General features: G+C 49.0%; 1 protein-coding gene across 13 annotated transcripts in view; it reads left to right on the top strand.

The window, feature by feature from the left end:
* AAK1 (AP2 associated kinase 1) overlaps positions 1-13194 on the top strand; it is a 156225-nt gene that overhangs the window by 96379 nt on the left and 46652 nt on the right. For all 13 annotated transcript variants that reach the window (XR_012003698.1, XR_012003697.1, XM_072768674.1 and 10 more), the window contains exons 6-9: positions 5216-5337; positions 6584-6665; positions 7170-7302; positions 11110-11213. Coding sequence is in view for 11 of the 13 variants with exons in the window: in XM_072768674.1 (XP_072624775.1) it covers positions 5216-5337; positions 6584-6665; positions 7170-7302; positions 11110-11213 (441 nt within the window). In the remaining 2 variants the exon portion in view is untranslated. The remainder of the gene's footprint in view (positions 1-5215; positions 5338-6583; positions 6666-7169; positions 7303-11109; positions 11214-13194) is intronic.

The following is a 13194-nucleotide window of genomic DNA, read 5'->3' as shown; positions in this document are numbered from 1 at the left end:
GCTCCGGGAGGGGCTGCTGCTGTGGCTCTGGGCCACGGCTCCTGCTTGTGGGGCTTGAGGTCCCCGAGCTGCCGGGACTTAGCTCTGCGCCGACCGCCTGCTGTCGTGAGCCAGCGAGGTCCTCCCGCTGCGTCCTCCCGCGTTGGGTGCGCAGGCCCAGGGGCCGCCTGCCTGCCAGCCCCCGAAGGCCCCCGAAGCTCCCTTGAAGGCCTCCCGAAGGCCCCCCGAAGTTACCCGAAGGTCCCCGAAGGCCTCCCGAAGGCCCCCCGAAGTTACCCGAAGGTCCCCGAAGGCCTCCCGAAGGCCCCCCGAAGTTACCCGAAGGTCCCCGAAGGCCTCCCGAAGTTCTCCGAAGTTCCCCGAAGGCCTCCTGAAGGCCTCCTGAAGTTCCCCAAAGGTCCCCCGAAGGCCCCTGAAGGCCTCCCGAAGTTCTCCGAAGTTCCCCGAAGGCCTCCTGAAGGCCTCCGAAGGTCCTCGAAGGCCCCCGAAGGCCCCCGAAGGCCTCTGAAGTCTCCCGAAGGCCCCTGAAGGCCCCCGAAGTTCCCCGAAGGTCCCTGAAGGCCCCCGAAGGCCCCTGAAGGCCCCCGAAGTTCCCCGAAGGCCCGCGGCGCCCCTCTGCCCTCACGCGCTCCGCCTGCGGCCGCTGCAGGCCGGTGCCCTCCGTGCCCTCCGTGCCCTCCGGGGCCGGGGCCGGGGTCGGGCCGTGCTGGCCTTGAGGCGCCCCGCCCTCGAGCAGGGTGGCGCCTGGTGAGGCTGCACCCCCGGAGCAGGGTCGGCGGGCGGGGAGGAGCCAGGCCGGTCTGCGCCCGCTGTGCCCGCGGGGAGGGGGGAGGCCGCTGCCCTGGGCCGCGCGTCGCTAGCGGCTCGTGTTCCCACGGGAGCGCTGCTCACGGGGGCCTTTCCTCGGAGCCTCGTTTCAGCGGTTGAACCGCCTCCCTGGCGTGTCTGGTTTTCCTTTTCTGTCTCCGAGGGAAGAAGGAGCTGCGTCCGCCCGGGGTCACGGACCGGGACCGTGACGGCGCCCGCGGGGCTGGGACCTGCACCTGCTCCGCGCACCTGCTCCGCGCACCTGCTCCGCGAGCAGGCCCGGGAGCCCGGCGATGCCCGACCTGGGCCGGAGCGGGGCGCCAGGGAGCGGCCGCACCCCCAGGGCAGCGCGGGCCTCCCAGCTCCAGGAGGAGGGGTGCGAGCGCCCGGCTGGTGCCGCCCCCTCGGGGCCCCGCCCGCCGCCCCCTGCCGCAGCCCTGCCCCAGTCACCTCCGCCGGCCCTGCCCTGGGTCACCTGCCAGCCTTCCTCGGAGCCCCCTCCCCAGCGGCCGCCTCCAGCCGCTCTGCCCCGGGTCCTGCCCCTCCGGGTCGCGCCCTGCACGCCTCGGCCGAGTGGGTAACTGGGTAACGGGACTTGTTCCCCCGCCCGCGACGTGGGGGCCCTGCGGCTCGTGGGGGTGTAGGTGAAGGTGCGGGGCAGCTGGCCGCCGGGTACTGTCGCCGCCGCCCCGTGCCTTTGCTCCTCCCGCAAGCTGCACTTCCCCGAGCCCGTCCCTGACCCGAGGCCAGCTCCACGCGGCCTCCCCGGCGCCCGCCCCGGTCACTGCCCGGATTCTCCGCCTGACGTCTGTCGCCGCCTGCACCCCTCCCTGCCCCCGGCTCGCTCCCCGGGGCTCGAGCTCGGCGAGCCCAGGCCTCGTCCGCAAGCCCCGGCCTCGGGCGGTAGGACTCTGCGCGGGTTTCCCTAGCAGGTGCTCGGTAGGCACCTCTTGGATTTGCACGGGAGACTCAGTTTGCTGTCACTTACGTTCTTTCATTTGCTTGGTAGCATCGGTGACATTCTGAGCTTTACCCGGCAGGTGAGAAGCAGGCCCAGGGAGGTGTAAGGTGTGTCCGAGGTCAGAGTCTAACGAGTCTCCGAGGCTGCGGCCCCCCAGGTCCAGGGTGGCTGCGCCAGGCCCGGTGCTCAGTGTGTTGCTGATGGTGGCGGCGGGCAGCTGGCGGGGTCCCACGGCTGCTCCAGGCCACCGGCTCAGGCCGGGAGGCGCAGGGGCCAAGGCGGCTGCTGAGCGGGCGTTGCCAGGTGAGCTCACCTCGCGGCCCTCCCAGCACACTTGCCGAGCGGCCAGGCCGGGCTCGGGGCTCCTGCTTGCGCGGCCGGGCCTTTGGCACTGCTAAGGCTCCCCCCACGTTGATGTTTCCGGCTGTACTGTACGTCCACAGTTGTGCACGCCCTCAATTTTTAACTGTCTTTCCTGCAAATGTCGTTTTGTACAATGTTACCTCTCTGGGAAGGAGGTGCGCGGAGGTGGAGACCAGGTTGCTGAGCTCTGCTACTCGGGAACCAACCAGAAGTACAAACCTCGTTTTGAAGGTGCGGGCGGGCTGGATAGAACCAAGACAGAAACGCCCCGTGCCTCCTCGTGCTGCATTTGTCTGCTTGGTTTTTCCTCCTGCCTCCAGCCCAGTGACTGGTGTCTGGAGCTACCTCGTGTGTGTATTGAAGCGAAGCAGCTTTTCGGTTGTTTAGGTTGTACCTTCTGCCGTGGGAAGTACACGAACGGTTCTGGGAAGGGGCTGTGCGTGTGCAGTAGGGGCGCGTGTTTTGCAAGGTGCCGGTGAGGACACCGAGTTCGGGATTCGGGAGACCCGGCTGTGACAGCCTGCACTGGCTGTTGCAGGACACACCCCTTCCTGCAAAGGACCGGATGGTCACTCCATGTGGCTTCCCAGCCACATAGTCCCTGTCACACCTGCTTGGCTCTGCCTCCAGAGCCCAGCAGCCCCCCCAGACTGCAGTGTAGGTAAGAGGTGGGCATGGCTCCGTTTGGTCCAAAGGTCTTGCTCTGCCCCCCTACCCCCACCCCATGGACAGGAAGCCCCACAGATTCGTGTGCAGTGGCCATGGAGGGTTTTACTGAGGATTTATGACTCAAGCAAGGCCTTGTAGAATGGCTAAGATTTGATTTGACAAGTGGAGCAATTAAGTAAGGGGACAAAGCAGGCGATGCAGGGACTGGTTAAGAGACACTGAGCAAAGCAGCCTGGCTAATAATTAGACACCTGGCTCCTCATCAACCAGACTCTTACTATGGGGCGTTTCTGAGGATAAAGGACTAAGGCAGCCCCGTCCATAAGCTTATACCCAGGACCCTGGGTCACCCTGGGTGACCTCTTCACACCCACCGCGGTTGGAAGATAGTACAGGTGGGGACCTTGAGGAAAGCTCTGCTTCTAACTTGCTTCCTGCCCAGCAGAAGGGTAATTCCTGGTCTTTCTCTAGAGTGAAAGTACCTAGGTTTACTTCCCTCTTCATCACCGTGAGCCTCACTCTCTGCAGCTGTAAAACAGGGATATTATTATATTATTACAAGGATAATCCAGGTAAAGTGATGAGTACAGGAGCACTGCTAAGAGTAAAAGCTCAGTATAGCGGATCTGTCTACAACCTCTAAATTAGATGGGAAATACTAGTGTTGCTTTGTTGGAATTATTTTCGAGTCCTAAAGTGAGTATCCGTTCAGGATAGCTTGGCTGTTTCACTTTGTGTGAATAGGTTAAACTGATGAGCTTTATAAAAAGCTGTAAGTGGTAGTAATGTCTGCTTGCCTCAGCCTTGTCTCTGGGGAACAGGAGCACATCCACTTGCGTCGATAGCCGCAGTTCACGCTGCCCAAGTGTCTAAAAATCCCAAGGTCAAAATTCTAGGTTAAAGTGATTGTAGGTTAACGGTGCCCCAGGTGCAAATGCATAGTCTCCCTGGAGGAAAAATAGATTTTAAACCCAGACCTCAAAGGCTTCCCACAGATGAATTCCATGGAACATGAGTTAATATCAACAATAACAAAACGCCACATAACAACACCACACGTGAGACTCAGTAGGAGTAAGAAACAATAAGCCAAAGAATCAGTTTGCAGCAAAGGCTTTAGGTATTAGATTCAACTGATACAGACTATACAGTAAACATTTTTATAATATATAGTGTGATTTTCAGAAGAATTTTTTTCTTTTTAGAAGAACTAATGCAAGTGTAGAAACACGTATAGGAACAAAAGGCTTTCACAATTGACCAGATTTTTTCTCTTAAAGTAACCGTAGTAAGGTCTGGGCACTTGATGGCTCCGGTCTCACTTCTGACAGACAGACACACACATACACGGTGTTAAATGTGTTTCTACATCTCAAGAACAAAAGCGCATGCCGTCTTGGAGTTTATTCTTTCACTGGCATAGTCCTTTGATACAAGGGATTTCTGTAGGGTCTGGTATTTGTAGGCTCCTTTTAACCTGGAACTGGTAACTCGCTGTCCAACAAATTCCGCTATAAAAAGATAATACTTTAATAGGACACCTGCACATTTGCCCACAGGCCTTTAACCACTTTGAGAAGTATCTAAAATATAGCAAATATTTATTATTCTGGAAATCCTGACATTATGGTAAAGAAATTGATATATGCATGTATAAGGTGCAAATGAAATAATTAACATCAGGAAGAATGAAGTCCTGAAGGACCTTAGGGAAGGAGTGACATTTGTCTGAGCGGGTGCTTGAGGGAGGCTTCAAAGAAGAGGGGGCATTTGAACTGGAGTTGGAAAGATGAATGGGATATTGATGGTTGGGTATGAGGTGGGGGCCACAGAGAGCATTCTAGACTGAAAGAAGAACATGAGAAAACATACAGAGGCTTGAAAGTATCAGGAGTGTTTCTGCAGAGGTGAGAAATGTGGCTGGAAATCTAAGAAAATGAGGCTTTTTACTTCCCCATTGTGGAATTCCTCTATTTGCCCCCCTCTACTCTCATTTCACCCTGTCAGCGTGCTTTGCCTTTTGTTCCCTGGGGATGATCCTTGTCGAGATACTTGGGGGGAATAACTTTCCTATGCATATTAATGGGATTATCAGAAATAAAATAATTATACGACTATGAACCAAATTTTCATATGCATTGCTAAATAATATCTTGGGGGATCCCTGGGTGGCGCAGTGGTTTGGCGCCTGCCTTTGGCCCAGGGCGCGATCCTGGAGACCCGGGATCGAATCCCACGTCGGGCTCCCGGTGCATGGAGCCTGCTTCTCCCTCCGCCTGTGTCTCTGCCTCTCTCTCTCTCTCTCTCTGTGACTGTCATAAATAAATAAATAAATAAATTAATTAATTAATTAATTAAATTAAAAAATTTAAAAAAGTAATATCTTGGAATGAGTGGTTGGGGAATGTTTTTCAGGTTGAAAATATCCTCTTGCATGACCGAGGCCACTACGTCCTGTGTGACTTTGGAAGCGCCACCAACAAATTTCAGAATCCACAAACTGAGGGCGTCAATGCAGTAGAAGATGAGATTAAGAAGTAAGCTTTTCCTCCTTTCTTGGAGTTCTGTCCATTACCGGATCAGCAGCCGTATTTTCAGCTGAAGGATGAGTAGGTCAGGGTGGGAAGGCCATGGTGCTAGTCGTGCTGCCCCTTGTCTCAGAGCATCGCATTGGCGGTTGGATTGTTTGATTTTAGGTGCAAGATGTGGAAGGGGTCCACAAGCATTGGTCAGTAAAGTGAAGGACTCCTACAGCACTTTATCAGTGGTCCAGCGATCACTGTACGTACATATTTTGACATGTCACACAGCCCTCACAAAGCTGAATGGTGCACAAACCGTAGAGGAACTGTGATGTTTTTAAATGGAATCACAACAACTGTGACATTATCAGTCAGTTGGATGTGCTTTTCACTGAACCCTACATTGCTGTGTTCTCCTTCTTGCTCTTAAGGAGCTCACCAATCTAGTGGAATTAATGGTAAGTAGGGCTATGAAGGCTCTACAGGTACCGAATCACTGACTTTGATGAGAAGAAGCTTCCTTAGATTTCTGGCTCTAGTTAGAACCTGACCCAAGTTCCCCTCTTGTCCAGAGGGTGAGGTTTTTCACAGGTGACGACACTCACTAATTTTACTAATAAACCAGCAGTCTGGTATGCACACCTGTATCCTCATCCTCAGTCTCCTTTCCTGGGTCACCCCTGGCAGCCAAACTGGGCATCATAAGTCACATGCTTGGTAACATCAAGACCCTCACTTTGAAGCTGAGCTTATACTATCTTTACTTGAGCCAGAGGTAAGAGGAAAACTGTTGTTTCATCCACTTCCCACCCCAGCCAGGACCCACTCTCTGCTCTTCTCCAGTGTCTTAGCCAGGATTACATTATCTGTGTTGAGCCACATTTAAGGGAATCGGTGTTCTTAAAAACAAATCAGAAAATACAGTATCAATATAGCATCAGACAACAAGGATTTGCAGGGGAAGATTTTATCATTTGAGGACCCAAGAAAAGTGCTTTTAGCGTTTACTGAAGTGCCATAGTGTCTGGGTCTCCACATGCCCTCAGATAGAAGGACCGCTTCCAGAGGGCCATGGGTGTGTGCTAAGGACAGCTTTTCATTTTATCTGCACTAATATTTCATACTCTCTTCTGCAGATGGCTCCCAGGGAACTAGACTTTATTAATATCAATATATATGTTTTTAAAAAGTATTTCTGCTACCCCTGGTTTTTAATTATAGCACTGACATATTTAACAAAAACCAAATCTCTTGATTGTAGATACACAACGCTGTCCTATCGAGCACCAGAAATGGTCAACCTGTACAGTGGCAAAATCATCACTACGAAGGCAGACATTTGGGTAGGTGTCAACTAACCTATCCGCATCTCAGATACCAGCTGTCTTGACTGTAGATTCCCAAGTTTAATCCAGACAGTGCCATAGCGAGAGTGGCCACTGTACCATACCACTGTCTACTTACCCTCAGGGTTAATCTTCACTCCAGATGACCAGCCACTGCTTCGTGAGGCATGTCAAAGGAAATTACTTTAGAGTTATGTGAGAATTATTCAGGTGACCTGCCCATTATTTAGGTGGTTTTCATATATGCATTACTAGTTCTGAAGAGCAAAATAGCTGAAATACTTGTTCCTTACTGGAGCACCATCTGGTAATGATGGTAGAAATAATGTATCTCAGCAGCTAAATAGTGGTGTTGAGTTCTAAATTCAAGTTTCTAGTAGGTGAGTAGTTACGTAGTTTTTATATCTGCTAGTAAATGTGGATGATGCCATTCTCTCTCTGTAGACCCGTTTGCAGTAATGGTAAATAAACCACTCGTAGCAATCTGCTTTATTTTTTTAGGCTCTTGGATGTTTGTTGTATAAATTATGCTACTTCACTTTGCCATTTGGAGAGAGTCAGGTGGCAATTTGTGATGGAAACTTCACAATTCCTGATAACTCTCGATATTCCCAAGACATGCACTGCCTAATTAGTAAGTATTTCAAGTTTCTAGTTTCATATTTTTATCTCTTATCTCCAGGAATGAATTGGGGGAACAAAGAGACTGGATCGCAGGAGTGATGGGTTGGGTGCAAAGATAAATCAGTGGGTAATGGTTGGTCACTCAAAGATAATAAATATAACAGTGTCTAGTTAGAGTGGTAGGTCTTTTTGCTGTAAATCTAAGCTCTTTTGCACTTGAGCAGAAATCCTAACTGTGCTTTGAGCAGTACATTACTGCTCTGTTCTCTTGCAGTCAGTGTGAAAGAGTCCAGCTGACTCCTATCAAGTGATAAGAAATTCATCTTTGCAAAACTGGAAGAAACACAAATTGAAATGATTGCCATGCGTTGGCTGGAGTGAATACATAATTAAGACTGTATAACTCCATGGAACTAGGTTTTTTCTCTCTTTAGGTTAATCACTGGATTTTGATAACCAGCATTTAAACTCAGTGCTTTGTTTCAGATGTTTTTTTAAGATTCCCCCACTCTTTTGCATCATCATGGCAAGCATATGTACTAGTTCATTAACCAGATGGTGGAACAAGTAATCTTTGCAAAAGCCCTTGTACTAAAATATGAGACAGAAATATTTCATCATCTCCTCACATTGGTCAAGGGATTTAGCATCTCAATTTTCACCATTATGGGTTATAAATCCTGAGATAGTTTGGGTCCTGGGTGTGGTTGCATTGAAAAAAAATAGAAGCAGATGTGGGTGGAGCATCTGACATTTGTTGAGGGCCTACTTGTGCCTTATTTAATTCTTAAAAATCTTAGATGGTAGATATAATCCTCCCCATTATACAAATGAGGAAGCCGAGGCTGAGAAAGTATAGGTACCTTACCCAAGGGAACATAGTTACAGCTTTCCGATGACGACCTTATCAATCTACTTCTTCCGTTTATTAAGCAAAAAAGGGGAGGTGGTATTTAAAGCGGAATATGGCACTTAATGGTTGTGAGACTGTTTTCAGAGCTAAAGCATTAGAATAGTCCCTCCTTATCCATGGATTTGCTTTCCGTGGCTTTATTTACCCGCGGCTGACCGCAGTGGGAAGCAGACGATCCTCCTCCTGATGTATACTCAGAAGGTCAATAGTAGCCTAACGTTCTGTCACCACACCCGCGACGTTCCCTCACTGCATCTCATCACATAGGCCTTTTATGCTCTCACATCATCCCAAGAAGGGAGAGTACGGTATAATGAGATGTTCTGAGAAAGAGAGGCCACATTTATGTAACTTACTGTAGCATATTGGTATAATGGCTCCATTTTATAATTAGTTATTGTTGTTAATCTCTTACTGTACCTAATTAATAAATTGAGCTTTATCACAGGTATGTATGAGTAGGAAAAACCAGAGGATATATAAGAATCAGGACTCTGCGGTTTCGGGCATCTACTGGGGGTCTCAGAACATGTCCCCCATGGATAAGGAGGGACTACTGGATGTCTGTTCTAGAACTGCAGCTGCATAAGTGACATTGGAGGGATCTATAGGAAACGGCCAAATGTGGCGCGAGAGTGGTAGGATTTTTTTGGTAATATGTTTTCTTTTTAACATTTGCACAGCAAATTCATACTAGGAAAAGCAACTACGAATGTAGTTGTAACACTACATTAGGAGTGTCTGTGACACTGACATCTTTCCCAAACTCTGACATATTTCTTTCCAAACTACTTGAAGATTCCATGGTCACCCTAAAGTCACAGGTCTAAAATTAAATTTGTGAGATGCCTGGATGGTTCAGCGGTTGAGCATCTGCCTTGGGCTCAGGTTCTGATTCCGGGGTCTGGGATCGAGTCCCACATCAGGCTCCTTTCGGGGAGCCTACTTCTCCCTCTGCCTACGTCTCTGCCTCTCTCTGTGTGTCTCTTATGAATAAATAAATAAAATCTTAAAAAAAAATACAATTTGTTGTCCTTGTCCAACTACTCCCAATACACAGTTGCCCTCTCTTCTCAGTTTCTATGAATGGTGTCACCATTCAGGCTGGGATAACTGAAATTTAGGGTTTTCTTTGGATCTGGCTTGAAAGAGAGTAGAGTCCAGCATTTCCTAAGCCGTGCTCTTTCTTTAGACTGTCTCCTGTCTCCATCACATTCTCTCTGTCCTCATCATCACCATCGTCTACACACACTTGGCCAGCGTGGGCCTGAACTGAGAGAGTGGCCACCAGCCTCCTCCTCCTCCAGTGCGTCCCGCTCCATCCCACCGTGAGATCAGACTTCCACTCGCCACCCTATTCTGGTTCACCCGTGGTCCCACAGTAGAGGGCCCAGCTTCCTCGTGTGGCATTTAAGACGGTTCGTGCTCTGGTTCCATCCCGCCCACCCAGCCTTATTTCCCTGTGTTCTCTGACAGGGAAATCTCTGCTCTGTCCTTCTGGCATCTGCGTTCCCTCACAACAGGGCCCTCCCTTGCCTTCTCTCAAGTGTTTTTTTGCCCAGACTGTTCCCTCACCAAGAATATCTTTTTCTCCTCTTTCCCTTGACTGATTAAATTCTTTCCTGCCTTCAAGGATCAGCCCAAACCCTGCTGCTGCTGCTACTGCTGCTTTTTAAAAATTTGTTTATGTATTTGAGAGAGAGAGAACACAAGCTGGGGGAGGAGAGAGTGGGGGGAGAAAGAATCTCAAGCAGAGCCTGGCCTGAGTGAGGAGGCCGACCCAGGGCTCGATCTCGCAGCTCTGAGATCATGACCTGAGGCATAATCAAGACTCCAACGTTCAACCCACTGAGCCACCCAGTGCCCCCAAGCCCTGCTTCTTCTGTAAGGCGTTCGCAAGACTACAGCCTCATCAGTTTTTCTTGTACTTAGTGTTCAGACCATTCATTTGGTTCCTTAAACAGTAAATTGCCTTGTGTTGTTGTTTATGCGTATGCATGTGTATGTTTATGTGTCTTCACAGAGATGTTTTTCCTGGGGATTTTTCCAACTTCAGAAAGTGCGAAAGCTTAAAGGACTCGGAAATAAACAAGTGTTGTATAGATTATGTAGAAGTAGGAATGTCTTTATTATTTCGTAATTTCTTTTCGAATGGAGACCAGCTAATATCTCCAACAAAGGGAATAACAAGTCCGTTCTTAAAATTTGAGTTTTGAGGAGTGCCTGGCTGGCTCAGTTGGTGGACATGCGCCTCTTGATCCTCAGGGTCATGAGTTCTAGCCGCATGTTGGGGGTAGAGATTACTAGAAAGAAGAAGGAAGGAAGGAAGGAAGGAAGGAAGGAAGGAAGGAAGGAAGGAAGGAAGGAAGGAAGGAAGGAAGGAAGGAAAAGAAAGAAAAGGAAGGAAGGAAGGAAGGAAGGAAGGAAGGAAGGAAAGAAAGAAAGAAAGAAAGAAAGAAAGAAAGAAAGAAAGAAAGAAAGAAAAGAGGGAAAAAGTTAATTTTGATTATAATTATCAAGGGTAACCACTTGTTGAGCAAGATACGAACTAAGGAAGCCAGAAGCCTGTAACTTCCTCGGTACCAGAATGTGAAGGTGGTAGCTTCAATAATGAGAGCTTGCTTGAGTCCCTGTTGCACAAACCACCATTTGTGAACTTCAGGTATCTTTATTACAGTCCAGAAACCTTGTTACTTTCTTGTGGATGTTAAGAATTTTAGGGAAGTTAAAAAAAAAATTTAGGGAAGTTAGAGCTTCCATTTCTGAGAGGGGAGGAAAACTGTCTGAATTTTATGAGAAATAAAGATTAAAAAAAAAAACCATTTGGTAACAGAAATTATGTTTCCTAGCTAATGTAATAAGTACTAGGATGTTATTAAATGTGCTCACATATGTTTGTCTTAGGGTATATGTTGGAACCAGACCCTGATAAAAGGCCGGATATTTACCAGGTGTCCTACTTCTCATTTAAACTCCTCAAGAAAGAATGCCCAATTCCTAATGTACAGGTATGTGAAGGGTGCTTCTTAGGGGAAGTAAACATCATCAGATTATCATTTAAAATTCCTGGGGCGTAGGGATCCCTGGGTGGCGCAGTGGTTTAGCGCCTGCCTTTGGCCCAGGGCGTGATCCTGGAGATCCAGGATCGAATCCCACATCGGGCTCCCGGTGCATGGAGCCTGCTTCTCCCTCTGCCTATGTCTCTGCCTCTCTCTCTCTGTGTGACTATCATAAATAAATAAAAATTAAAAAAAAAAATTTCCTGGGGCGTAAACCAGCTGTTTTAAGGACTATAGATGTCCCTTGCTTTGTGGGGTAGGGGGTATTCAAGCAAAGCTAACTATGAAGCAATTACTCTAAGGAGAATCCAGTTTTCCCCTAGAATTTAATTATTACACTAAGGCAATTACACCAAAAATAATAATAATAATAATAATAATAATAATAATAATAATAATAAATCCCTAGGGATTGAGTCAACCACTTTGAAGATTGATCCTCCCACTGTCTTTGTCAACTTCCACAGTTCACTATGTGACTGTTGTATTTACGTAGCGGTAGTAAGGCGAGCTGCTTTCCTGAGGCAGGCCTCTGGACTTGCCCCCATACCTACTGGAATGTAAGCCCTTGTCCCTTTTCTCCTTTATGGCAGCAGAGCTTTCTCGATTCTGCTTCTGCTGTCCACCGTCTATAACTCACACTCGTTTTCCACTCCCCTCCTCGCACACATCAGGCCACAGGAATGTTTCCTACATTTAGTAATCCTAAGCTCTGCACTCAGCAGTTTTCGGAGTACACTGCTTGCACACCCCCCTTTTTGCAATCTTAGCATATTTTTCATGTGTGATCCAGCTCCCTTTGCAATTTAACTAACGGATGCCATAATAAATCAGTTCTAATCTGAAATTGTCTTCCCAGTTTTCCCAATAGTGACCTTTAGATATCGCTGTTGGAGCTTGGGGGTACTGATAAATAACACTCCTCTTTCACTCTCACTTTTGGAATCAGATGTGGGAATGGCTCAGATGGAACTCAGAATATTGGCTGTATTAACAATACGATTGAGGCAGAGAACGTAGGTGGACCCGTTAGACTCCCTGACATTAGAGCCACATGACTGGGCAGGGAGGGCCTGATTCAGTGGAGATAGGCTCTCTCTTAAAGGAGGGGAGGGCGCAGGTGAGTCAGGCCAGCTCGCTTTTTTCTCCCCATCCTATAAGTCAAATAAGTTAAGCTTCCCCCTTGGGAGAGGAATGCTTGGAGAGAGGAAGAGCTGCAAGGAGAGATGGCCTAGCAGAGAGTCTCCCCACCTGGAAACATGAAGGACATAGGAGGTCCCTCCTAAAGGCCTAAATATTTACTGTTACTAGTTTTCCATTTGTCTGGTTTCCAGATTAAAATGAGGAATCCCGTACAGGACTCCAACATGACCATGCTTCCCTTTTGCTCCCCCACTTTCCCATTCATAAAGTTAAATAACCTGAAATATCATTGGAAGCATTCAGATTGCTGACTAGTTTTTAAAAAGTCAGATTCACAAGTCTTGAGCCATGTGGCGCTCAGTCAGCAGTGCTGAGCAATCATCTTGTGGTTGTGGACAGCAGTGCTCCCTGGGGGGAGCTGGTGTTAGGCGACAGCTCGGGATCCAGGTGGGCCAAGTTCTCCTGGCCTCCTGGTTCAAGGGGAGCCTCATGCACTGGGACCGGCGCCCGCCAGCAACCAGATGGATCGAGGTTGTGGTTTTCTCCCCGTGTTCAAGATGGAAGGTGGAATGAGTCCTGGCTGGGCGTGCTCCCTTCTCTAGGGTTGAGCTGATAGCTCAAATAGTAATACGGGTCACAGTTGTCTCTTTCCCGTTCCATTCTTAACACCACTGCTCAGCTGTGTGGTAGGGAGTGAAGGGTCCAGAAGGTTGGGAGTGGAGGGGGAGGGGTACACTGTACGGGGCTGCCCTGTGCTCTCCTCTGATATGCTGCCTCCCGGCTGGGG

Source organism: Canis lupus, chromosome 11, assembly GCF_048164855.1.
Source record: "Canis lupus baileyi chromosome 11, mCanLup2.hap1, whole genome shotgun sequence".
Classification (NCBI taxonomy): domain Eukaryota; kingdom Metazoa; phylum Chordata; class Mammalia; order Carnivora; family Canidae; genus Canis; species Canis lupus.
This window is presented reverse-complemented; position numbering and strand designations above follow the sequence as displayed.